Source organism: Armigeres subalbatus, chromosome 1, assembly GCF_024139115.2.
Source record: "Armigeres subalbatus isolate Guangzhou_Male chromosome 1, GZ_Asu_2, whole genome shotgun sequence".
Taxonomy (NCBI): Eukaryota; Metazoa; Arthropoda; class Insecta; order Diptera; family Culicidae; genus Armigeres; species Armigeres subalbatus.
This window is the reverse complement of record NC_085139.1, coordinates 59,902,093-59,929,864: the sequence shown is the minus strand read 5'-3', so window position 1 is coordinate 59,929,864 and position 27,772 is coordinate 59,902,093. Positions and strand designations below refer to the sequence as shown.

The following is a 27,772-nucleotide window of genomic DNA, read 5'->3' as shown; positions in this document are numbered from 1 at the left end:
TTGAAGTCACCCAAACAGATCTTGATATCACCTTTTCGGAATTCTGTTGGCATTGAGTTGACTGTAGAAGTTCTCTTTGTCTTGCAGATCGGAATGTTTCGGACCCGTGTTCTAGATCTGGCAATGATTATCCTTTCACTTATAGGTTCTCACTTCATAAGCGCAGAGTATGCCTGAGCGCTTAGTAGGAAGCCAACTCCGCGATGCCGGGGAGCGTGTTCACCTCGTAAACCAGAGTATAGCAGAACTTGTCCCGACGGCGTTCTGTGTTCTCCAAAGTTTGGCCAACGGACTTCACTCAGTCCCAGGATCTCAAGCTTCATGCGGCGTGCCTCTTTGGCAAGTTGTGCCAATTTACCCTGCTGGGCTAGGGTTAAAACGTTCCATGTTCCTATTCGTGTCCTTTGTTTCGCGCTAAGAGTCGTCCCCGTAAAATCAGTCCGTATTCTTTCATTATCGGATTCTCGAACAAATTGATGTGTCGGGAACAGTAGGTTGTTGGCCCAAGGTTCCCTATCCACCGGGATGGGGCTGCCATCTTAGGTATAGCTTCCGGGGAATAGCATTTCATACTCAGCCGCTGGATGCCAGAACAGACGATGTTGGAGCCGCACCTCCTTGGTGAACAGACGCTCGATCAGTCGGAGCAAATTTGTTTAAAGTCCCGCCCAACACCAGGACTAGGCTAGTGCGCTTTGAGCGGCACACGGTCGCTTTGATAGGGCCTGCTTGGGGACACATGCAGCTTTTTATAGAAGTTCAACAGAGCCCACTTAATTGCATATTATTCGGCAACTCGGCCGTACGAAAACCATTTTTTTGTTAAATAGAATATAGAATGCGAATATACCGTCCCGCCCAGCCCGTTACTGGGGGGCATGGAGTGCGATCCTCTCGTTTAATAAACAATGTGCACTCGCTTGACTGTGGATATACAATAGTAAAGCACATGTGGAGATTGGACAAATCAAGCATCCGAAAGATATTCAATTTGCAAAAAAGAGAGCTAACCGCGGTGGAGGTTGGTACTCGGATTCTGATGGCTTTTCCGCAAACGTGACCTTTAAGTGGTCTTGTTGTGTAGGGGTTATCACGCCTATCTAGAGAGTAGGAGGTTGAGGGTTCGAGTCCCTCCAAGACACGTGGATTCTTTTTCGCAAATTTCATATCAATTTGTCCATTTCGAAACATATGCTGTGCATGTGCACAGCCAAGATATTTAACAAAAAAAAAGAGCCCACTGTCGAGCCCCACCACATCATAGGCAGACCCCATCAATCTGGACATGGTGAATGGAGCGTTCATAAGACCAAACGGCAGCACTTTGAAGCGGTAAACGCCCTTTGCCATCCGAAACGCTGTGAAGTTTCGACTCTCCTGCTTCAAGGGAATCTGGAAGTAGGCGTCTTTTAAATCAATGACCGTGAAGTACTTTGCCTTCCCCAATCGACGAAATATGTCTTGCATATTGCGCATTGGGTACGTGTCTTTCACGGTCAATTTTATTGATTTTCCTCGAATCTAAACATAACCTTTACTTTGCCGTTCTTCTTCAGAACTGGTACAAGAGGGTTGGTATATTCGCTGTAGCATGCTTCTATCGCGTTTAACTTTTTGAATCGTTCCACTTCTTCATCGATGGCCTGCTGAATGTAGGGGGAGCATTTATACATAGGAGCATTTTTAGGCTTCGCCCCTTCCTTGAGAATTATCTCTTGCTCTATCAGGTTAGTTCTTCCTAGCTTACCTACACATGTTAGTTCGAACGTTTTTATTACGTTCGACAGTTGCTGTCTTTGTAGTTCGGAAAGGTCGTGTTCGGTTTCTATCGCGTCCGTATTAGGTGTTGATTCTGTTGGTCCCTCATATACTGGTATTTCTAATGTATCGTCTTCCTCTGCCGTATCCAGCGATGGAAGATCTCCTGAAGGCTCTATTGTGAAACAGAGCGGAGAGTTATCGCGTTTCTATCTCCTCGAGTCCTTTTCCTACGTCAATCATGGGTTTAATACCAAAGGACTCCCAAAAGTCCGCACCCAGGATTAGATGGCGAGATATTTCAGGGACCACCAATGTCGGGACGACTTTTGTAAGACCTTTGTATGAAAAGGGTATGTTTACATAACCCAAACAGCCGTATGCAGAACCGTCAGCCGTAGTGACTCGAATTGCTGCTGGCTGAATTGCAAGATTGTATCTGTGGACAATGTCAAGGGAGTTTAAGATGCTGATCCCCGCCCCTGAATCGAGTAGAGCATCCAATTCAGAATCAAAGATTCTGACCTTGATATGTGGACATTTTGTATGATTGATTCTAATGTGATAAATATGGGAGAAGGTTGGTTTTGAGTTTTTGGGAACGTCGGCTTCCGGAGAGATGAACGAATTCCCAACGTCACACCCCTTTATTCGTTTCCCTGTCGGCGTTGGAGGACACCTTCCACTGGCGGTGAGCATCGCTCACAACTGCGAATGGTTCTGCCTATGTTTCCGCAACCATAGCAAAAAATGATTTTGGGTTTCTGGCACTGCCTCCAGCCATGGCCTTGCTCCTGGCAATTCCAGCAATTTAACGTGTTTGAATTGGTCTGTTGGTCCCTAGTCAAAGCGTGCTCATTACCCTGTCTAAAATTCCTATTACCTCTGCTTCCTATCGCGTTGATAGACGCTGACTGATCGCTTTCATAGTCGCTGTACTGAGCCTCGATTTGGTGAACCGGTCTACGCATTGGTACTTCAGGTGTCTGTTGCTGAATTTGTGGGTCAGCTTCATCGATTCGATGGTTCAGCCGGATTAAATGCTGAAGATCTGTCACTTCGAACAAAGAAATTTTAGTCCGGTAGTGTTGGCGCATGTTATCCCATACTGCCGAGACAACAGCCGATCAAGCTCTTCGATTTCGGAGACAAATGCTATGAAGGTTTCCCCTCGCAACTGTTTCCGTTCGTGAATCTTAGATCTAATGCCCTGATCCATATTCGGGTTACCGAATCGGTAGGTGATGGACGTTTCAAAATTTTGCCAAGTCTGTAGCTCGTCGACAAAGGTGAAGAACCAGTCTGACGCTGGCCCTTCAAGCAGCATGTGTGTATGTCCCGTAGAAGGATTTCCATAGGAATTCCTTCACGTTCTGCTAACTTTTTGACCTTATAGAGGAAATTTTCGACGGAGACCGATCTGTGGTCTCCAGAGAAACGGATCTTTTATTTTTCAATGCGGTTCTGAAATGAATGTCTATAGTGGACTCTCGTTCGTGTCTCTTGCGGATGCCCTGTGGTTGGACGATTACCTGAGTTCTCGTACTCCGAGAAGTCACTGCTCGCAGAATACCTGTTCCACTGGTCTCCTTAGCGTGTTCGGTAGGTATCCAGTGTTCCCTGAAATGGTCTAGGTAGCTCATGATACTGCCTGGTAGGAACGTGTCTGTCTTCATCGCTACTGGTGTCATCTTTGTTGTCGCGGTACGTGTTCGGCATGGGATATTGTACCTGTCTCTGCCGTTCTGAAGGGTTTGGTCGTAATGTCAGTGGCAAACGATTATTGACTAGTTGATTTATCTTCGTATCAAATGGTCGTTGGTTCAAGTCCTCACCATGCCATTGACTTGAAGTCCTGGGTGGATCATCATTTGTTACTCTGTCCCTCGGTTGTATAGAATTAGCTACCGACAGCTTAGCAGTCAGTTCTCTCAACATTGTCTGCACCTCATTCCATTCTGCTCGACTAACGGTAATTACTGATGGGTCGTCAACGCTCGCAGATGGCTTTTTTGGAGTGGTTCCGGTAACTTTTTCCTCCAAAAGATTTTTTTTCTTTATCGCTTCCTCGTTCGGGTGTTGCTGAATTCGACTTATGACCGCCTACAGCCCCTTCTGTACCCGTAATTATATTATTTATCTGATTGATAACTGGGGTCTGTGGTGGTTCAAACTGGTAGTGTTCCATGATCGTCTCAATCCTTTGACCTAGCTCTCTTCGCAACTTCTTTTCTTCTTCACCTGTAGCCCTACTCCATTTCGTTCGATACCAGTAATGTAGAACCCTCGATTCATACTTTACTCCACTTTCTTCTCAAGAGCTTTTTCGAGAGTATCAATTCGCCCTTGAATGTGTTGAACCTCCGCCGAAATTGATAGAGGCGATCGGTAAGATCTACCCTCTTTTAAATCTTCTTTAAATAAGCTTCTTAAATGTCTCTGCTTTCCAGTCAAATCGAGTGAGAAAACGTCTTGTGGTTGATTGCGTATAAGAAGTTCATAATCTAACTCTTCTAGATTAAGATCCTCTGCACGTGGGAACAAACGAAACATTTTGAGCAGAGAGTTCTCAATCAAATGTAAATCGTAATTATGTGTAAATAATAAATCAGTATTCAAATTGCATGTATTAACCAAAAAATAGTACTCGAAAATGCTAGCTCTATGACTAGATTAGTAAATAAATATTTGAATAAATAAATAAATAAATAAATTTGTAAAAGGAAAATAAATAAATAAATAAATAATTTAATATATAAATAGATAATTTAATAAATAAATAATTTAATTAATAAATAGGAGAAACGAGTAGCAATATTACCAATGAAACAAAATAAATACAAAAATGAGAAAAACGTTCAATTTATGTTCAAACAGAAAATAAACAAAAACAAATTTAAACTAAAAATTCCTACACAAGAGTGTTTTGTTTAGCCTTGTTTTGTTGGGCGCCAGTTATAACCCGCCAACCCGCACGTTTCCCGGGGAAATAAGATAGGTGGTTTAAGCGCCACTCCTTTCGGAGACCACCTTCCAGATATAGGGCTGCCCGGCCGCTGAGACCCCCAGGGAATGGGTCTAATTACTCCCGTTTTCAGAGAGGGAACAATTCGGGTGACGTAAGACTGGGGGTGAAGACAATGTAGGGGAAAAGGGGAAGGGAAATCGATTTTACTAGCGCAGGAATTAGGCGATTGCGAAACAATACTTACGCCCTTTTATCATCACTGGATGACCTGAAAGAGCCTGCGAATCCTGCTATAAAAGAATAGGGAGAAATCGTGATTGTTTCGGGGAACCGCCCCAGCAATACATATATAATAAATTTTAAAAAATTAATTAACGACCGATTAACATGCTAGACTTTAACCAACTTTATTATCACATGCTATTCGGGATAGATTTTCCTTAACGGCGGTTCGCCTGCATTTATTCCGCCCGCAATACTATTAACAGTTTCCCACTACAAATGTTCAGTTTATATTCATTTCATACATGTGTTTCGTCTCTTCATACTTCCATTCTACTCTACTGCCTAGGCCTACTGTTTGCTTTCCCTTACTATCTCTTTTTCTCTATCTACCTCTGTCTTCATTGGGCGTGTGTTGAGTGCTATGCGTGCAGTATGTTCATTACGGTTGGTCGTGTGTGTGCTCAGACGCGACTGTCAGCGCAAGTGCTTGGGCTAAGGACAGTCACGTGGAAGATGTATTGGCACGCTACTTACTCTTAGTTCTTCGGTAGCGGCGGGAACTGAGCCATGCGCATGGACTTATCTAATCATGCATGATTACTTACGGTTTGCTTTGCGTACGCTTTTGGGTGGAGGGAATTTACGGAAATCACCACGGTCGTTCATTCATGTAGAGACGCACCGTGGATCGAAACTCGCGTCGATGAGCGTGACGCTGATGAACTTCCCTCCGGTCTGTGGTCTTCACGCGACCGCGTCGATGAATGTTTCGGCGGCGGTGATGAACTGCCGACGGTTGGCGCAGTTCCGCGATGAATCTGGGTGTCTGCTAGCTTTGCCTAGGGCGCGATGAACGTTTGCAAGCCCTCTTCCGGTCGACGTACTTCCGGGAAAATGCCTCGTAGCTGACGGTGGGGTCAGAAGCGATCTTTAGCTGGGTGGGTGATGTGTCTAGCTTCGCAGAATGCCACAAACCTGCATAATTTGAACACACGTGGTGTCGTTCGACGACACGATTAACACACACACACTCAATGCACACAAAAATGACCAACGAATTACCTGCACAATTTCAACACGCACTAAACTAATTACTATTCGCACAACTTTGCAACTCAACAAGTTTACTCCTGCCTCTTCCACTAGCCAGAACGAAGTGATCGATCAAAATCAATTTGTCCTCAGATCAAGGTGCGCATTATTAATTAGTTTCGCAATCATGACCTTCGGGAAATCCGAAGCGGAAATCCGAAGGTTGAATAATTCCCACGCTCGCGAAACGATCAGGGTTAAAGGGAGGGGGATTAGTCTTCGCCGAAAGGCTTACATCAAACGGCTCGCTAAATCTGAGAGAGTGGATCCAAGTTCAATATCCCCTAAATGCATTCATCCGGGGGTCATTGGACAGCGACGAGCGTGCAAACTTCATATTTGCTTTTCCCTTTTGGGCGGTTAAAGCATGTGCGAGTTGGCTAGGGTAGGAACTCATTTAAATGACTGAATATGAAACAAGATTCATGCAGTGGGTGAACTTTCCAGTACTAGACTGGTTCAAACTAATCTAATAATACGGATAATTTATGCTGAAGGAAATACGAAAATATTTAAAGAACGGACATGCTCGTTACAGCATAACTATATCTTAAAATTTTCATTCTTACAATACCATCGTGATTGAAATATACCGTCGTGCGGGGCTTCTTTTGATAAATCAGGGGCTACTTTGGACATTTTAAAACAAGAATTATAACGAAAATTAATATTAAATTGTCATTATCACCAATCGGGTGTCTTGTTGATAGATGGATGGTAACTTTCTCTTTCAAATTTGGTATTTTTTCTGTTTATTTTTTTCAAAAAATCAAAAATCCAAAGTAGCCCCCGGAATCAAAAGAAGTCCCGCACGACGGTAGTTGCCTAATGATAGAGCACTTCTGAGTATCAGGAATAGCTACACTCACAAAAAACTCCGCATTATATTCATGAGTTTACACATGGATTTTTGCAATGGGGGTTGCCAAATGCATTCCATATTTTCGACACATATATTTCATGCGCCCGCATGCATTACATGAGCGTTCATACATACTATCTATGTGGGTCATCGTATCCATGTGTGAATTTGTATGCAATTTGGTATGTGCTGACACATGATATACATATTTCAAAATACATGGATTTTTGCCAATAAGTATGTGTCAATTTTCCTGAGTGTACTCTAACGTCAAAATAGAGGACATCATCATCTATTTCAAAATGAGACTTAAGGAATGTGTAAGGATTCAGAGAATGCTCAACTTGTTTCGACCAACCGATCTGATCTGACAAAAGTTCGTCTGACTTTGGCTGATGCCGGACAAAATCGAGGTTCACAATGCTGAAGCATTAGTAATGCAATTGATACCGAGACTTACATGTTGGATATCCGTATTCCCTAAGAGTGGCAATCGTGATAGTGCATCGGCGTGATTAAGAAGTTTTCCAGGGCGATGTTCAATGAAGTACTGATAACCAGAGACTGATAATGCCCACCACTACAATCTAGCAGTAGTAATGACCGAAGCGCCCTTAGACGGATGGAACATTCATTTCACTGACTATGATCACTCCAGTTAGCCGTGCGAGCAAAGTAGGATTGGAGTAGGATTACCAATCCGGAACAAGCGAGTTCGATTTTTGGTCTGATCTAGGATGTTTTCGAGTTGGAAACTTTCTCGACACCCTGGACATAGTGTATCCATTGTACTTGCCGCACAAGATACATTCTCATGCAATGGCGGGCATAGAAAAGCTTTCAATTAATGACTGAGGAAATGCTTATAGAATACTAAGTTGAAAAGCAGGTCAAGTTCCAGTTGGAATCTAGAGCCTTTGAAGAAGAAGAAGAAGAAGAAGAAACTAATCAATGATCACCAATTTGCCTTCCGAAAAGGACAATCCACTTCAGATTATCTATCTCTATTTAACACCACAGTTAGAAAAGCTATGTTTACTATCTGCTGCATATAAGCATCGACCGACCACCGCCAAATGATCCAGTTCAATCCAGGTGATGGTTAAGACGGTTCAGTAGTTTGTGGTCAATAGTAAATCTCCAACCATGGTGAGCGCTGATGAATTGAACACGGCTTTAAAAGCGTGCGGTTATAGCTCGTTGGGCCACGACGAAGCCCAGACCATCGTCAAGCACATCAATGGGTCAATCAGCGAAAAAAACGAAGCAGCAATGTTCATTGCACAGCTGATTCACGAGAGCGGTGGCTTCCAGCATCGCGTTGAAACCGGAAGGGGACGCGGCCACGACTATGGAAGCACCAGCTACTACGGCCGGGGTTATATTCAACTGACTCACGACTACAATTATAGAGATGCTTCGAGGGCCATTTTCAATGATGATCGATTGGTTAACAATCCTGATTTGGTGTCCGATAGTGTGGATATGTCGATGCGCGTTTCGGTGTGGTTCTGGGAGAAACGCGTTCGACCAGCAGGAGGTCCTGCTAATAATAATTTTGGTTTGACGACAAATGCGATCAACGGTGGTTTGGAGCCAGCAGGCAGTGCCGGTGCAATAAAACGTTATGATCTGTACAAAAAGGTTGCCGATGAGCTGGGAGTCAAATCCAGCCAATAAGTGATAAGCATCTATGCAGTTTCACTACATATGAAGTATGTAAATATGTTTCTAGTTAAGAGACTTCACAATTCAATATACGGTTTTCAATTATGGTCCACTTCAATCACTTTGTATCAACAGATACGTATTTCGTTTTGTATTTGAAAGCTTCTCCAGTGCTTTGTTATCGATTTCTAGAAAACGAAATACGTATATGTTGATACAAAGTGATTATAGTGGAAATAAATGAATAGTGAACTAATTTTGCAACATTTTTCTCCTAAAATGCTCGATAAATAGAAAATTAATGTAATCTATTTGTGTGTTTTTTTGTAGAAGAAATAAACAATATAGCCATTTATAAATGATTCAAAATGATTCTATACCTCTGACAATATTCGAAATCTGCCATTCTTGCCACTTTTTATGTTTACAAACCACAGTCGCACAGTCGCGAAAATCGTTTTTTCTAGCGCGTTTATATAATAATACTTTCATTATACGATTTAGCCTAATGGTGTCTTCCAAATATTTTATCAATAAGTTAATGCGCTTCTTAAGAAGTATTCAACTTACTGATCGATCCTCCTAAAAATGAGAGGAAAAAAAATAGTTTTTTCGCTTTACAACACACGGTGTAAAAAAATGGATTATTATCGAAGTTTCATGTACCTCTGATTTTTTTCCACCGAAAGTTAAGCAACGTCATAAGAAATGAGGTACGGGGTGTTTTAAAATATTTCATCGGCGATTTTTTGAAAAAAAAAATATTTTTATTGTTTTCTTCTCTAATATACCGTACAAAAAGTCAATTGATAACCCAACAAAGGATTAATCATTGTAATTAATTCTCAAAATTGAAAATGTACACATTTGTAGACTTTTTTGAGTTGAAAACCTATCTTGAAATAGATCTAATTATTTGAAAAATATCAACTTCTGTAATTCAAGCCTTCCTAAACTATTTTTTTTTTAATTTTTTTTGCGTTATTTTCAATTTTTTTTAGCAATTAACATCTTTTTCCAGCCCAAATATGGTTCCCTATTGAATGTTGTATTCACATTTCTTCCTTCCGACATTCGCACTATGAGACCAGCCCATTGTCAGTCTGCCATATTTTAAAGGTTTCATATTTTCCTCTAGATACAGTGTCTCATCATTTGTGGGGTACACACCATGTGCAATAACCTTACCGAATATTGTTCGCAGCACATTTTGCTTGAAAACCCCAAAACCTTACTGGCCTGCTTCTTATAATTACCACGCTTTATGTCCGAAATAGGCTATTGAATGGAGTTATACAGAGCAAATTCCATTGCCGGTTGCATGTTACGGAAGCTATATTGTTGATACAAACATAACTGTCTCACATTTGATTGATTCCATATTTGTGTGGGTTATTCATACTTTTATAAGCAGTAATCTGGTAATCTGTAGAAACCGTTTTTGCGCCCAAGTAATAATTATGATTTTATAATGTTTTTTAAAAATAGCGATTTACTCTTCAGGTGTGCTATGAAACCATTATACATAAGTACAACGATGTTACTAGGGATCATCATCCCATTTCACAAGCATTCCAATGTAAACTATTTCTTCAAAGCCTTTAATCATCTCCTGTACATCCTCTTATATCTATTTCTATCCGTAACAAAGTACTTCATACTGGTAGTCTGAATGGATATGTCCTTTCTTATCATCTCAATCTTCAGTGAGACAAAAGTCTCCACCACTACTCTGCGATTGTTTTCTATGGAGCTTAATTTCATCTGCAAAATCTAGGAGCATATGCATAAGCTCTGCCAAGATGAAGTACATAATTACCTGCAGAGACAGAGATAAGCTTAGTGTTGTTTGTGCTAAGAAAGTAAAGGGGATATGTTTGAAGATGCATAAACAAAATTAACCTTTGAAATGCTGACAAACACTGACAGACACTAACAATGCTGTAAACACTGGCAATGACGTTTCCTATGAAGATTGTCTGCTTTAAATAGGGTTACCTCTGGCGTACATAACCAGTTTTAGGTTTAAGTTAGGTCTCGTACAATACAGGCGATGAAAAAGAACTCAGATGGAAACGAAAATCGCTTTTTATAATTCCTCAATTCTTCGGGTGGACAATTACGGACATGAAACGTTGAAAGCAGCCTAGGATACTTTTAGATTTTTCTAGCGGAGGATGCTGCATTCAATACTCGGTGAGAGGCTAAAAAAAGATATGTGGCTCATACGTATGAATTACAAACAAAATCCATCATCAAAGGAGAAAACATTCTGAATCTCATAAAATACGGCGCACTTCAGCGGGCAGGTTATCTAGTAAAAATGTCAGAAGATAGAAATGCAAAAACAATATTCATCAGAGAACAATATAGATGACAGAGATAGATTATTGTTTTAGCAAAGATTTCAAAACAAAAATATTGCACAAAAAATACTTTAGGAACGCTTGAATTTTAAAAATGTTTTTCAAAGTTTTTTTTCCGTGTCAAGATAGGTTATCTATATAGATACGAGAAAGGCAAAAAAGCTACAAATGTGTATATATTCAATTTAAAGAATTAATTACAATGATTGATCCTTTGTTGGGTTATCAATTGACTTTTTGTACGGTATATTAGAGAAGAAAACAATAAAAATCACTTTTTTCAAAAAATCGCCGATGAAATATTTTAAAACACCCCGTACCTCATTTCTAATGACCTTGCCTAACTTTCTGTGAAAAAAAATCAGAGGTACATGAAACTTCGATAATAATCCATTTTATTACACCGTGCAACATACGAGGTTATGCTGGATTTCAAGACCCTTGCTTGCAATGCTAATTGAGACATTCATCTCATCATATAGAATACAAAAAGTCGTCATTCGTTTGATATCCTTGGTGGTATACATATTTACTGGACCTGTTCACCATTTTCAAAAGTATTCCAGATTCAAAGTGCCACCCCTCTTCTTCAATGAGTATCTTGAATGGAGTCTCCTGACCAATTTTCAGCCAAATCCATGGAGATTTAGAGGTGCACCAAACGAGATTTGTGATTTTCAGACTTTTTCGTAAAAATATCGTCTGAATGCATCAATTTAACTCCACATAATAAAAGGATTAGTCATTGATAGCTACTTTAGACTATTATCTACCACTTTGTCATTGATACTAGGATATTTAGAGGGCTTATTCTATGACTTTTTATTAGATTTAGCTGAAAAAATGCCTGAACACCAGAAAAATAATTTTAGGTGCTTCTGCGGGTAGTATAAATTTTCAATATGTGCCCAATTCAATTTTTCCTTTCATTTCCTTCGAGTGTTGCGGAAGTTTCGACCATACATCACTTTATTCTGAAAAATAAGATTCGGCATGTAATAATGCAGTTTTCATGAAATCTCGCTTAACTTTTCAAAAGGACCTAAGTAACATTTTTTTCATGAATTAATTTGAATAGCGCAATCAACAGAAAAACATGAAAGCTTTTGATTGCAGTGCTCAAATTAATTCATGAAAAAAATGTTACTTAGGTCCTTTTGAAAAGTTAAGCGAAAAATACTCAACATTTGACTAGGGTAGTCAAGCAAGACCATTCCCCCCATGGTAAAACAAAGTTGACCATGATTTATGAGCAATGTCATCCAGTATGCTCGACCCACTGGTATGGATCTAGTGTGGGCTATGTGGTAGTGTCAGGGCCTGCAGATCAAGAGGTCCACGGTACGAGGCATTGCATTTTTAGTAACACATGAGATGAGAAAGGCAAAAAATACATATTCATATTAATTAAAACAATAATGTTATTATGTATGATACTTCCATTTGTCTTTTTATTTTATTTATTCTTCTCAGAAATCAAGAAGTCTATTTCTCGATCTTTGAACCAGAATGAAGCATATTCCCCTATCTAAACCAGAACTTCTCGTGAAGAGCTATTGGTTTTCTATCTGTGAAGGCATAAATCTAAAACTAGATGGCGTTGAAGAAAGGTCCTTCTCATCCAGGACATGGAATTGAAGGAAGAGTGGAATCGCCAACTTCCTATTGTTAATATCTCGTGGATAAAAAGCGTGCTCTTCTCCCCATCTAATCTATTGGGTCAATCTAGGAAACGAGGGCTAGATTATATTATTGTATGTACGAACTTTCTTATGGAAGGAGATTCTCTATTCATCCCGTGGATTCGCATAAGTGTCTCTGCTTATGGAACCACCCCACCCATTTTTGGACCTCCATACAGGAGTTTGATGAAATACGAACAATAGTATAATCATGATCAAATCGTTTGTCAGATAAGGCCAGTGCTATCGGCAGGTGCCTTGCAACAATAGATGGTAGTATCATCATCATCATTTACAACACACGAGGTTTGTGTATTCATAAAAGATGTAGCAAAACTTCTTCTGAAAAACTTTGTCCAAGACGCCAAGTTTGTAATTTCATTGCTTTTGGAGATATAATACTATTCATGCCTACAAGTTTTAAACATGTTGATCATATAAGCATAAGCTATATGGAGATGCATGGTGCATTGTTTCAACAACTCCTTGGAACTAAACTTTTTGTGCAAAAAAATAAAGCTGATTCGTGTATTCAATTATGGGAGAAGGGTTATTTGGCTGAAACCCATTCGGCTGAAAGCCATTTGGCCGAAAGTTGGTTGGCCGAATATACTGTTGCGACCACTGAGCAGCACTGCTAGTGTGTCTAACAGAACCAACGCCGTCGATCCGACTCTGCATGCGGCCGAAAAACTGTAAACATCTACTACCAACGTCGGGGTTTGAAAAGACAGGATCGTATGAAGAACAGGGGAATAATAAACAGCCATACTTTTTCGCGCTAGAATGTGGATATACGTACAGTATTGACCCGATTTTGTCACTCCCCGATTTTGTCTACCCCCGATTTTATCACGTTTTCGACCCGATTTTGTCACCCCAAAAATTTTTGAAAATTTTAGTCATTCTTTTTACTTTCGTAAATAATACTGCAAACAACGTCGATTTCCTTGAAATAACTTTCACCGCTAGTAGTTTATTATGAATGACTTCTGAGTACCTGGGATGGATTCTATAAGCATTTTCGACAAAAAAAAAACTGGTACCGTTCACGCATTTTGCCTTTCCAAGGCATACAATGATTCATATTTGTGAAATGGAATAAAAAATTTAAAATATTTTTTTTTACCGATTTTGTCACATACCCTGTTTTATCACCCCAAAATTCACCAGGGGGGTGATAAAATCGGGATATTACTGTATTAGCTTAGCTGTATGGCTTAGATGATGAATCGTTAATTACCTATCAATTTAAGGCTTTTAAATAGAATCGCGCCAAAATCTAGCCTAGCACAATACGATCAAAGTGCGGCGTCATTAAGCGCCTGCGTGATTAAAGTACTCAGCCAACAGCTCCGAAGGTCAAGTTTATTTGAAATCCGCCGAAGATGTTAAGAGAGAAAAGGTCACGGCTGAACCCGAAACATTAGCGAACGTAAGCTTCCAGACTTCCGAACTATTTCAATGAAGTTCGCGGGAAATGCCGAATTCCTGTTCGGCCGAGGTCACCATCCTTAATCTGAGGGTAACGGCTTCAAATTCAATTTCTCCCAAACCGCCAACTGAAGCAGAAGTGTCGCGCCTTTTTGTCCGTGATTCGTTTCTTGTTTAAGTGTAAGTTAATAAGTTAAGCAACGTGTTAGATTTTCTTTATTTAATTCTATTTCTTTTTGTTAAGTAGTGTCAAGTTTGCTTAACAAACGTAGTGTGTGCGTTAGGATCAGTTTTGTGCGTTTCTCGAAGAAATTGTCCAGGTAATGTGCTCCGCGTGCTCGTTGTTTCCCGTGCATTGTGTGTAATTAATTGTCCTTCATGTAGCCATCCGCTACATTCAAGAGCATCGCCCAGCGCCGACTACAAAGTGAAATATGAGGAAAGAGAAGTGAGACGTCTCACTACTCACTTTTCACAGTGAGAAGTGAGAAATGGGAAAAGAGAAGTGAGACGTCTCAGTTTTCACTCCTCATTTATCACTTCTGCTGTCAAAAGTGAGAAGCGCGAAGTGAGTAGTGAGTTGTCTCACTACTCACTTCGCGCTTCTCACTTTTTACAGCGAGAAGTGATAAATGAGGAGTGAGAAGTGAGACGTTTCACTTTTCACACCTCATTTTTCACTTCTCGCTGTCAAAAGTGAGAAGCACGAAGGTTGTAGTGCGACGTAGTTCCCATTCCTAATTTCTCACTTTTCAATAAACTATTTGACTAAATGAGCTATTCGGCCAAATGTCCTATTCGGCCAAATGACCCTTTCGGCCAAATGACACTTTCGACCAAATGACCCTTCCGGCCAAATGAACCAATCGGCCAACTGAACCATTTGGCCAAATGACCCTTTTGGCCAAACGAACCATTCGGCCAAACAACCCTTTCGGATAAACGACCCTTTCGGCCAAATGACCCTTTCGGCCAAACGACTCTTTTTTTTTTCTTCTTCCTAAACAATGGAGGGGGAATCTGCTCAACAGACATCCTGGGTTGACCAGGAAGTGCGGGGTTAGGGATCACTGAGGGAGGCAGGACTACATTCCCGACCCGCTAAACCGTTTCCATTGCCGCCAAGCCCATAGTCCCTTCGGTACAACCAGAAAGTAATGCTTCAAAGGGGGGCCAGTGCACAACGCACCCTCGAGGTTAGCTGCGTGTCCTTGCAGCACCGAACATCGTAACTCGCTTTTCTAGAAGAACACCATGGTATCGTGGCAGCGCGTTGCCGGCTTTCCAGGTGGCCTTACCACGCCCTATGTCCTCGGAAGGTGGGAAGGGTCGACTTCGCGCCTGCTTCCCTCTGCACGACTGGTATCAAGAATGATGATGCCGCGTGCACCGCTAATCCAGTGGTGTGTCTGTAACCAGTGGTGTGTCTGTCGTTTCGAGATGAGTGAGATATTCGCGTTTTTATTCCGTGTAATAAATATATGTATGTGGTATTGTTTAACCAAGAAGAAATTTGAATATGCGCTAAGCATCACAACCACTCATCACCCACTGGAAAGGATGCAGCCACATCACACATAGTTCCACTATTCACCACCACCATTTTCGGCATAGTATCGATTTTTGTCATATTCTACAAAAACAACGGAATTTGATCACTTTTTGGCTAGTAATAAGCCTGTTTGATGCTGGATAAAATACTAATGGTCATATAAACTGTATATTCGTGTCACAGACAAATGGACGCAACACAGATTTCCTAAAATGATCAAAAAAGCACTATCAGCTTCTGATGTTGAAAATTCACTGAGTGGAACTTATTAAGCCAACAAAGGAGGGTAGAACAGATTCAATTAGCATCATATTGTGACATCAACGAAACGTAATTTCATTTATGTAATATTTCATTAAGATTTCTTTCATAATTATAAAAAGGTATTGTGGCAAGGAGTTATTCAACACACTACTCATCAACACGTTATGACACGTTATGGTTAAATCTATAATTCGCTCCTATAATGTAGTAATGTCAAAATTGTAAATTTTGAACAACTTCCCCTCTCACTGCGTAATGCTTTTTATATGATCGATGATTTTTTTTAGAATTAAGCGCAACGTTCAGGCATCACCCTCCCCCTAAAAATGTTATGTGAATTGTGTTCGTCACCAAATTCAATTAAAGTGGCATCATTGAGTAACCTCAATTAAAATTGAATTGAAGTTTACCAAAACACCTGATCAATCCCCCTAGCGGTAATATTGTCTTTCTCGTACATTATAAGAAAATGTATTTTGGCCATAACTTTTGAGCCCATAGTCCGATCCAGCCCTTTTTTATAAACAACAATGGATCAACGTTCTCTGACGAATGAAACTTGTTGCGAGCAAATCGGTTTAGAGTAAGTGCTTAAAAACGAGTTAAAACCATTTCTGCTCACACACATACAGACATTCACACACACGTACACACAGACATCACCTCAATTCTTCGAACTTAGTCGATCGGTATACAACACTATGCGTGTTTGGGCTTTTTTTAATGCTTTTAGAGCGATCATGTAGCTTTTACGTATACTTAGTACACGAAAAAGGCAAAAATGGGCAATTTTTAAAATTCGTGTATCTTACAAAGTTGTGAATTTGGGCAGAATTTTATTCATGGTCCTCAAAACTTATGAGTTCAATAGTGTAGTGCATGATGTTTTACTGCGGGGTATTGCGGGGTACCAAACTGTTTAGTTCGTTAAATATTGCGTAAAATATGCTTTTACAAAACAACTAAAAACTAAATTCTGGACGGAGCTATTATTACATTATCAAGTCTGTTGCATAGATCTGAGCTTTGTAACGATATATAAATATGTTACTTTTGAGACGAAAACAAGGCAAAGCTGTCCGTTTTCCCAAGAAACGTAAAAATATCAATTCTAGGAGGGGCTAGTTTGAACGCCCCCCATCCCTCCCTAAAAAATCTAAAAAAATAAAATCGTCCTGATTATAGAAATATGGGTTATAAGCTGTTTATTCATCACATTTTACTCGCCCAAATCTAAAATTGGCCTTTTGGTAGTTTTGGCCACACCTTTATATGAGGCTGTCCTATTGTGCAGTTGCAGGATCACGGAAAACTGGACGGCCATTGGGGGTGGCGTAGAAGGCGCCATGATAGGCAAAAGGCTTGGAGGGGAAGTTTGCTTGGTCGGGGGTTCTGAAAGGATATGCGCCATTGCTTGGAATCATTTCGAAAGCGATATCCAAACACGACAGACGTCTGAACAAACAACCAGTTTTAATAAACATCAAGTAGAAGGTAGTGAAGTGAAGCCTTGTGAGCCAGTGGAAGCTGTAAAGCTAAGGAAACCATCCAGGGAAAAACCCTCGACCAGAACTCCAACCCCCTCCAAAACTAAGACGCTACATACTTTCCCCCAATGTACTCGCAGGACCCCTCTTTTCTTTGTGGGTTTAACGTCGGAGCTGCCCGTGATTATTCCAGTTGAACCAGACCAGATAACGTGTAGTGACCAGTTGCCGTCTCGACAATACGTACCAGGATCCGAAAGCCGTCCAATAAGGATCAGCCCCGGCACAACGTCCCCCAATTGTCCGTGGACGCCCCCATTTTATTATAGCTCGGCGGAGGAGGGCAGGTGGCTGAACATCGTCGTGGAGTCGGAAGCAGTACGGGGACGAACGTAGGAAGAACGGTCTAGAGGTCAGCGGACCGGAGAAGGGGGCCCGCCAACAGAAGAAGAGTAGTGAGAAGGTGAAGAAGGTAGGAGATATCCGAATAAGAAAGTGGGAGAGAAGGTACCTGTGTGCTGAATAAAGTGAGTGAAGTTGCTAACGGTATTCAGGTGTTTTCTTGGTCGCGAGAGAATCAAGCGCGAATGCCGACTCTGAGGTTATGAGGAGGGGAGTCTCATATGTGCCGAATTGAGGGCTGCCCCATTAGTTACAACCCTTTCGGTCAAATGATCCTTCCGGCCAAAAGAGCCTTTTGGTCAAATGACCCTTTCAGTCAAATGACCCTTTCGGCTAAATGACTCTTTCGACCAAACGACCCATTCGACCAAACGACCCATTCGGCCAAACGATCCTTTCGGTCAAATGACCCTTTCGGCCAAATGAATTTCGGCCAGATAGGTTTCGGCCTGGTGGCATTCGCGCTAATGGCTTTCGACCAAATGTCCCTTCTCCTCAATTGTGTATTCAATCATGTTCATAAATCTAATAGTAAATTAGAAAAACACCGCAAGGAGGTTATCCACAAAGTACGTCACGCTTCTAGGAGGGAGAGAGGGTTTCGAGCAGCGTGACGGTTCATACAATTTTTATTTATATGTAATACCCTCCTTAGCCGTGCGGTAAGACGCGCGGCTACAAAGCAACACCATGCTGAGGGTGGCTGGGTTCGATTCTCGGTGCCGGTCTAGGCAATTTTCGGATTGGAAATTGTCTCGACTTCCCTGGGCATAAAAGTATCATCGTGTTAGCCTTATGATATACGAATGCAAAAATGGTAACTTGGCTTAGAAACCTCGCAGTTAATAACTGTCAAAGTGCTTAATGAACACTAAGCTGCGAGGCGGCTCTGTCCCAGTGTGGGGATGTAATGCCAATAAGAAGAATACAAAAAGTGTGTCGAAGAGGGGAGCGGGACTGAAAATCGCCAATTTTTGCGTGACGTACTTTATGGATCTATCCAAGATAGTTCTGTGTTATTCTGAGTTATCCAAACAATTCTTGAGTTCGGGACTTGAGACCTACAGATACCCATTACACCTCCTGGGAGATCAACAGATGTTGTAAGATAGTTTTATGATATTCTGGGTCATCCAAACTATCCTTGATTTCGAACATGAAATATACAGCTACAAAAGCAGCACTTTCTACACTCAAAGTTTCGAAATGTATTTAGCCATGTGCGTTACAGCTCCTGGAAGCTCAATATACTTCGTAAGATAGTTCTGATATATTCTGCATCAGCTAAACTATTCAGGAATACACGGCCGCTAACCGCAAGTCGAGCACATCTGTATATGGAGGCCCATATACAGATGTGCTCGACTTGCGGTTAGCGGCAGTACAGCTGCTTTGAAGGCTACTTTCATTGCTCAAAGATTCAGTAGGGATCCAACAAGACATTGTAGATAGATTATAAATATTCAGGATTATCCAAACTTTTCTTGAGTTTGGGACGTTTTACGATACTCAAAGTTTCAATACATGTTAAGCAATTTGCATTACGTATTCTGGAAGTTAATATAATTGCATATATCGGCTGATTGTTTGGATGTACTGTAGGTCACCAAAACTGTCCTTGAGTTTTGAACATTAGATGTTATTTATTTATTTATTTGCTCTGGCTAAGGCCTGTGCAGTTTAGAAAAAAAAACTTCTCCATCCGCTCGATTCATGGCTGCACATCGTCAACCATCCACGGAGGGTCCACATATCGTCCTCCACCTGACCGCCTGTTTGGCGGAGCCCTTGGACATAGTCCTTGCTGCCCACCGTCCGCTATCTGCACCCCATCATAGATGGTACGCATATTTTTTCTTCCGAAAGCTTCCAGTGCACGTTGGTCCTCCACGAGCATCGTCCAGGTCTCGTGTCCGTAGAGGACTACCGGTCTACTAAGCATTTTGTAGATATTCAGCTTGATACGGCGGCGAACTCTATTCGATCGCTAGCGTCTTGCGGTGTCCAAAGTATGTACAATTCCAGTCAAGATAATTCTCCAGAATTTCTCTGCTGATATCATTTTTGGCAGTCACCAGTGAGTCCAAATACACGAATTCTTTGACCACCTCGAATTCCTCACCACCGATACAAACTACGCAAGCATTCTATTTTCTGAGATCTCAGTTGAAGCGACGTTCCACTATTATTGATGTACCATAAAAAATAATTTTCTGAAAATAAGCAAACAATCGTTCAACATTTGTGATTTAATTCTGCTGAGGCCACGGCGGTTATGGAACAACTCACCTTGAAAAGTTCATGATAAGAGGCCGAGCATTGATTGCGTGGTGGCTTAGGGAGTGGGGAAGCCAACATTCCCCAGAATAAAATTATTTTTTTATAATTCAACAAAACTTGCCTCGCACTGATACACTTGCTCGATGAGATTCCACCCGTATTCAACGTGTTTTCACGTTTTCTGCACCGACCATAAATTCGCCACGAGTTGTAGCGGTGGGAAAAAATGCAAATTATTCATAATCTGGAGTGTAAAAATGAAATTGACAAAGTTATGATAAGCTCACTCGCCATAACCCAGCGGCTTCCATGCAAACTTTGAATGCCATCGTTTGCCCTACCAGCAGCCTTTGTTAATTAAGCGAGGATGACGACAAGACAAACGAGAGAACCAACATCTCCAACATTTTGGCTACAAAAGATTCTTGCCGTGGTCGTAATCTCAGCATTCGATGCCGAGTGCTTCAAGTGGCCAGGCCACCATGGAAAGAGGAAAATCCACCGGAAATTGCCAACAATTGTGCTCAGCTGGCTCATTAGCAGCACGACCGTCATCAACGCCACTTTGACACGGGACGACCCCAAACGATAATAAGCTGCTCCACGGAGCTGCTGAAATTGAGCATCGGCGCATTTCCGACATCACCACCACGACCGACCGCCGCCGTCGCCGCCACCATTCGGATCCACTTTTCCACAAATAAACCGATCAACCGACGAAGAACAACTGAACAGGAAGCGTTTTGTGTGACTTTTCATCGTCCCTTTGTTCGGAGTGAAAGCGACAAACACCCGCCCTGCGGAACGGAACAACCTTCACCGGGGGGATTTGAAAATTAATATTTATCTTCCTGGAACTTGGCAATTAGCGCGATGGTTCTGTTCCGACGGCCTTCGAGCTAGAGCTTCAGCATCAGCTGTAGGGCGCCATGCATCCTTTCTATTCTCGGTTCGGGGGGAAAGCCAATGGGGAATCGTCACAATTGCTTTGCACTCATTCGATCGGACGAGAGCGGTTCAGTCAATTACGGGATACTGTTTGACTGTTTGGCCGATTCTATTGTTTTGAGCTGAATGTTTAAGTTGAATTTTGCTCGAAGAATGAGCTCAGTCTAGTAGAATGGGATCACGCGAAAATCCCCGACAGTTTTGCAGCTTAAAGACCGCAAACAAAGACCACCTTAATGCCGGCACCTCTTCATTCTCTCTTACTTTATTTTTACAGGTAACTGGGAAGATTGTAGCGTTGTAGTTTATACACCAGGCCATCAAGCTATACATTGTCAAATGCCTTCTCAACATCGAGCGAGGCCATGGCGGATGTTTTTGATACAAACTTGTACCGCCTGAGGACGTTGGTAACTCAAATCAGTTGGTGTACGGTTGACCGACCGCGACGGAAACCAAACTGTTCCTCGAGCAAGATGTTGCGATTTTCGGCAGACTCAAGTAACCGATGATGAATAGCTTTTTCGAACAGCTTGCATAATCCTGAGAGAAGGCTGATGGGGCGATAACTTTTGGGGAGGAAGGATCCTTTCCAGGCTTCCGGATGGGGATGACTTTCGCTGACTTCCAGGACGATGGGAAGTAGCTGAGTCGAAGACACTGATTAAAGATCGTCGAGAGGTACTCAAATAACAGAGCGCTCATGTGTTTGAGCTCGAGATTAAGGATGCTGTTAAAGCCTGGGGCCTTCATGTTCTTCGATTATTTGATTTCCAGTTTTCCGCGAGCGGTAATGGCCGCCAGCTTGGCTTAGGGTTAGTCCCTGATTTGACATGTGTGGAGGTCAACTGCACCCACCGCTCCGAGCATTTGGCCAATTTGGAATAAAAGAAGGTGCGGATCTTATTCGAGAAATCGTTATTTCTGAGGTCGACCATTCTGGCCTGGATAGTTTTTGTGATTCGATTGCAGCGTGCCTTAAGCTCAGGCAGTCCAGTACGCTGAATCTGCCTGCAAGTGACATGCCACAATCGAATCAAATCTTTGGTGAGTGTATTGATGGTCAAGGTGTTGCTTACCTGCCGAACCTCCTCGATGGAACGCAGCTGTCGATCGATTGCTTCAGGAGTTTCCGGCCGCGCATCGTAGTCGACGATGTCCTCCACGCTACATATCCCTTGACTATATCCCTTTGTTGAGGGCCCTCCTTAGCCGTGCGGTAAGACGCGCGGCTACAAAGCAAGACCATGCTGAGGGTGGCTGGGTTCGATTCCCGGTGCCGGTCTAGGCAATCTTCGGATTGGAAATTGTCTCGACTTCCCTGGGCATAAAAGTATCATCGTGTTAGCCTCATGATATACGAATGCAAAAATGGTAACCTGGCTTAGAAACCTCACAGTTAATAACTTTGGAGGTGCTTAATGAACACTAAGCTGCGAGGCGGCTCTGTCCCAGTGTGGGGATGTAATGCCAGTAATAAGAAGAAGAAGAATATCCCTTTGTAGCTTGATCGACGTGCCATCGTCGACTTTGGCTTGTGTGGGACAGTAAGCCACGATGAAAGTGACGACTCCGACGGAGGTGGTGACTTCCACTCCAACGGCTTCGATGAATTTGAGCTTGAAGTCCGCCAGCAGGCGACAGGTGATGTTGCTTCGCAAGGCAATTGCCATTCTTGTGCAACAAAGTTTTGCCGAAGGGCTTTTATTTATTTCCGAAATCGATCTTTTTGCCTTTCTTGTACATCAAGGTATAACGAAAAAGCTATACATTTACTTTAAAGACAATTTCGTGATAGAAGGCCCGGAGACCCATAGTGATTTATACCAATCGATTCAGCTCGACTAATTGAGATGATGTTTGTCTGAGCGCAAAATAAATCTCGGTTCTGTTTTAGAAACTTATTGTGAGCTGATTTGCTCGCAACAAGTTGCATTCGAGGAATCGTTTCCCATTTTTTCCTATGGAAAATTGGCCAGATTGGATTATGGGGTCAAATGTTATGGACTAAATACGAATTTCATACAAAAAAAAACACGCTAGGAAAATCTCACTTGTTTTTAAAACCTGCAATCAAACACACAAACACACGCAATCAAACTGCAAGAAGTGGGATGAAATAATTCTCTTGGTATGCTTCCGCACAGAACTCGTTGGAAAAAGAAAGATGACCAGTCTATGGCTATCTCCAAAACCCTGCTTTCAGCGCTTTGCGGATGCCGCTCATAAAAAATAAAAATGGAAAAGAGGAAATCGGATTTTATTCTTTTGAGTCTTTTATTTTCTCAATAAGAGAATCAACTTACTTTTTTTCGAATGCCACCCACCTGAGACCGGCAGCTGCAATTTATCGTTGTTTTGGGTATTTAAAGCATTCTTGTCCAGATGTTTAATACACCGCTTGAAAAATAAATTTAGGTTTCTTGAACACACTCTTATGAGGCAGGAACGACAGTCACTAGCCCACTAAGACCAACAGTTCTGAAAGTTTCAAATACAATCACTGTCTGTAAGAAAAATGGTACCTACCTTTTATATTCTGCTTGCCATAACATCCAATTCTAAACTATTTCCGATGCAAATGCAACCATAATCATCATCATCATCACCAGCACCATCGTCATGTTCACTTGTCAGGACGACACTTTGATTAAAATTTATCTTTTTCTCATTTACTTACAGGTAAGTTTGTCAGCTGTTTTCTCCGTCCTCACTGCCACGGCTTGGAAACTCAGATGCAACTTCAAATTGCTGCTACTAGCTGCCAGCGAACCGTAGCCGTTCCACCTGAAAGCTGAAAAGACACGATGCAAGTCATCTTTTGCACCTTCTACAATGGAGCATAAATATCGCGCAGCTCGGTGCCGGCAACTGGAAAACTGACTTTTCACCTGATGTTGCCGCCCGCTTCGTCTGAGTAGAGAAAGCGCCTTCCATCCAGCACATCCAGTTAGGTACCTTCGGCTAACTCACAGAAAAAAAATGAGCTGCTAAAGCCAGCTGCACTTAATCGTTTCCACCAGCCAGCAGTGGTGCCTGACCTCCGTTTGCCTCCTCTTTAACAAGACCCTGGGGTCGTTTGGGCCTTTTCTGGAGCGGCACGTTTGCTGCCACTGACTGATGCTACTTCTGCTGGTGCTGGCTTATTGAAGAGAAGCTTTTAAGAGCAGAAACCCAAGAACGAAATCCATTCACAGCAGCACGTCTACCAAGCTGAGAAGCTTTAAAAGCAAAGTTTGTTGTTGGTATCATTCAAAAGAAGGACGGTGCGAACGTATTAATTCTATTATTTTAGAGTAACAGATTCTTCGCAATTTGTTTTTATTGACGCCTTTTGTTTTTTTTGTTCCTCATATCTGTCTTGCCTTTAACAGGTACTCTTGGTCATTTATGCCTTTTGATTTTTTCTTGTTCTTGTCTTCTTGTCTGATATTTATCCATGCCTCTTTCTTTAAGCGTCTTTCCTTATCCCGACAAATAATTTCGAAGAGGTTTTCAGAAACAGAAACTGTTTTCGACTAGTCAAATTAAACAAAACGAGCCGTGAAATTTCCGATAAGACGAGATTAATGACAAAATGGCATGAAAAGCGAGAAGGAGTTTGTTCTTACCGGTTCTGTTGGAGTGACCCTAGTTCGGATGTCGTTTATGAACCGTTCAGGACACTCGCGACTTAATTGGTTGGACACTTTATTGTGACAACTTTCCCAAACTTAGAATTTCATTGAACGACTAAACGTATAGTGCGAAACAATTTTATTCGTAGTATATGTACATGCGCGCAGGGTCGGTGTCGATAGCTAACTGACTTACTGCCCTGTGTACATTAGTACGATACACAAGGGTCAGTGTGGTGATTTTATGCGCGATAGTAGCCGACCGCGGTCGATCGGTACCTATCGTTAAAGTATACAGAATGTGCAATAGCAATATTGATTCGAGATGTATAAGGGAGACTAATGGCTAGAGAGATATTCGTTCCGCCATTGGTAGCACCGCTACCGCTGCACATGGCACGGTGCCCCCGGGTCAGAGAAACGACTGGTATGACGGCAAATGTGAGCAGTTAGTAGAAGAAAAGAATGCAGCATGGACGAGATTGCTGCAACACCGCACGATGGCGAACGAGGCACGATGTAAACGGGCGCGGAATAAACAATACTCGATTTTCCGAAGGAAAAAACGCCTGCAGGAAGATCGAGACCGTGAAGAGACGAAGAAACTGTACCGCGCTAATAACACACGAAAGTTCTATGAGAAGTTTAACCGTTCACGTAAGGGCCACGTGCCACAGCCTGAAATGTATAAGGACATAAACGGGAACCTTCTTACGAACGAACGTGAGGTGATCCAAAGGTGGCGGCAGCACTACGAAGAGCACCTGAATGACGATGTGGCAGACGAAGATGGCGGTATGGTGATGGACCTGGGAGAACGCGCGCAGGACAAAATTTTACCGGCTCCGGATCTCCAGGAAATCCAGGAGGAGATTGGCCGGCTGAAGAACAACAAAGCCCCTGGGGTTGACCAACTACCAGGAGAGCTATTTAAACACGGTGGTGATGCACTGGCTAGAGCGCTGCACTGGGCCATTACCAAGATTTGAGAGGAGGAAGTTTTGCCGCAGGAGTGGATGGAAGGTGTCGTGTGTCCCATCTACAAAAAGGGCGATAAGCTGGATTGTAGCAACTACCGCGCAATCACATTGCTGAACGCCGCCTACAAGGTACTCTCCCAAATTTTATGCCGTCGACTAGCACCAACTGCAAGGGAGTTCGTGGGGCAGTACCAGGCGGGTTTTATGGGCGAGCGCTCCACCACGGACCAGGTATTGCAGAAATGCCGCGAATACAACGTGCCCACTCATCATCTATTCATCGACTTCAAAGCCGCCAATGATACAATCGATCGGGACTAGCTATGGCAGTTAATCACGAACACGGATCTCCGGATAAACTGACACGGTTGATCAAAGCGACAATGGATCGGGTGATGTGCGTAGCTCGAGTTTCAGGGGCATTCTCGAAACCCTCAGAGGGTTACGGCAAGGTGATGGTCTTTCGTGTGTGCTATTAAACATCGCTTTGGAAGGGGTGATACGAAGAGCAGGGATTAACACGAGTGGTACAATTTTCAATAAGTCCGTCCAGCTATTTGGCTTCACCGACGACACAGATATTATGGCACGTAACTTTGAGAAGTTGGAGGAAGCCTACATCAGACTGAAGAGGGAAGCCAAGCGGATCGGACTAGTCATCAATACGTCGAAGACGAAGTACATGATAGGAAGAGGTTTAAGAGAAGACAATGTGAGCCACACACCACGAGTTTGTATCGGTGATGACGAAATCGAGGTGGTTCAAGAATTTGTGTATTTGGGCTCACTGGTGACTGCCGAAAATGATACCAACAGGGAAATTCGGAGACGCATAGTGACTGGAAATCGTACATACTTTGGACTCCGCAAGACGCTCCGATCGAATAGAGTTCGCCGCCGTACCAAATTGATAATCTACAAAACGCTCATTAGACCGGTAGTCCTCTACGGACACGATACTTGGACGATGCTCATGGAGGACCAACGCACACTTTTAGTTTTCGAAAGGAAAGTGCTGCGTACCATATATGGTGGGGTGCAGATGGCGGACGGTACGTGGAGGAGGCGAATGAACCACGAGTTGCATCAGCTGTTGGGAGAACCATCCATCGTTCACACCGCGAAGTTCAGACGACTGCGGTGGGCCGGGCACGTAGCCAGAATGTCGGACAGTAACCCGGTGAAAATGGTTCTCGACAACGATCCGACGGGCACAAGAAGGCTAGGTGCGCAGCGGGCAAGGTGGATCGATCAGGTGGAGGATGACTTGCGGACCCTCCGTAGACTGCGTGGTTGGCGACGTGTAGCCATGGACCGAGCCGAATGGAGTAGACTCTTACATATATACCGCACAGGCCACTTCGGTCTTAGTCTGAATAAATAATAATAATGGAGAGTAATATTGTTTCGGTGCTGTGGAACATGTCTGTGTTGCCAGTTCTAGTGGCCTATCTAGTACTAAACAGAGTTTTATCTCGTGAAAACTATTCGATAGAAATTTGAACATTGATAAAAAGAATTAAACTGCGAGGATTCTTCTTCGTGGTATGACGTAGCTGTTCAAATACTTTTTTGATCCATTTTCTATTTAGCACCCAATTCCGAAATGAACAAAATTATCACCTTAAATCTGCACAACTGCAAACTGCTTCGAGAAATACTGACTCCTTATTAATCACATTTTTACTCCCCGATAATGCATTTTCTGTACCATTTTCTACTTTTTTACGATGGCAAACGTGAAAATATGCAACTTTGCAGAAGCACCACGTAGTACAGACCCAATTCGATTTTGTGCTCCTTGCTGATACATCTTTTGGGCACAATTCGATTTTGAGACATTTTAAAACTTCATGCTAATGCATGTAAGTGCAAAAAAGAAGAGTTGCGTGGTAATGTTAAAAAATAAATCAATTTGGTTCTGGCAACAAAAACGTCTTGGTCTGTTTTGTTGTCTGTTCTTGTATCTGTATCATATTTGTTTTGCAGCCGCCTACCCCTAATACCTCAACGGGAGGACACGTTCTCCACTCTTCATTTGCAGAATTCGGATGAATTCCTCACAGGATGAACATTTTAATCGCAAAATTCGTAGTTGCTACTCCGTGATGGACTGAAATTGCGAAATTGTGTTCTCTAATGAATAGAGCTTGGGATTAGTTACCCATTCTCAATGTAGACGTTTCG

The 27,772-nt window shown here is 42.3% G+C and overlaps 2 protein-coding genes across 2 annotated transcripts in view; both read left to right on the top strand.

The window, feature by feature from the left end:
* The window catches only part of LOC134206195 (sodium/calcium exchanger 3-like), a 593,875-nt gene that overhangs the window by 216,398 nt on the left and 349,705 nt on the right, over positions 1-27,772 (top strand).
* LOC134205196 (uncharacterized) lies at positions 7,986-8,918 on the top strand. The gene has a single exon (XM_062680261.1). The coding sequence runs from the start codon at positions 8,052-8,054 to the stop codon at positions 8,583-8,585; it is 534 nt and encodes a 177-aa protein (XP_062536245.1). The 5' UTR covers positions 7,986-8,051; the 3' UTR covers positions 8,586-8,918.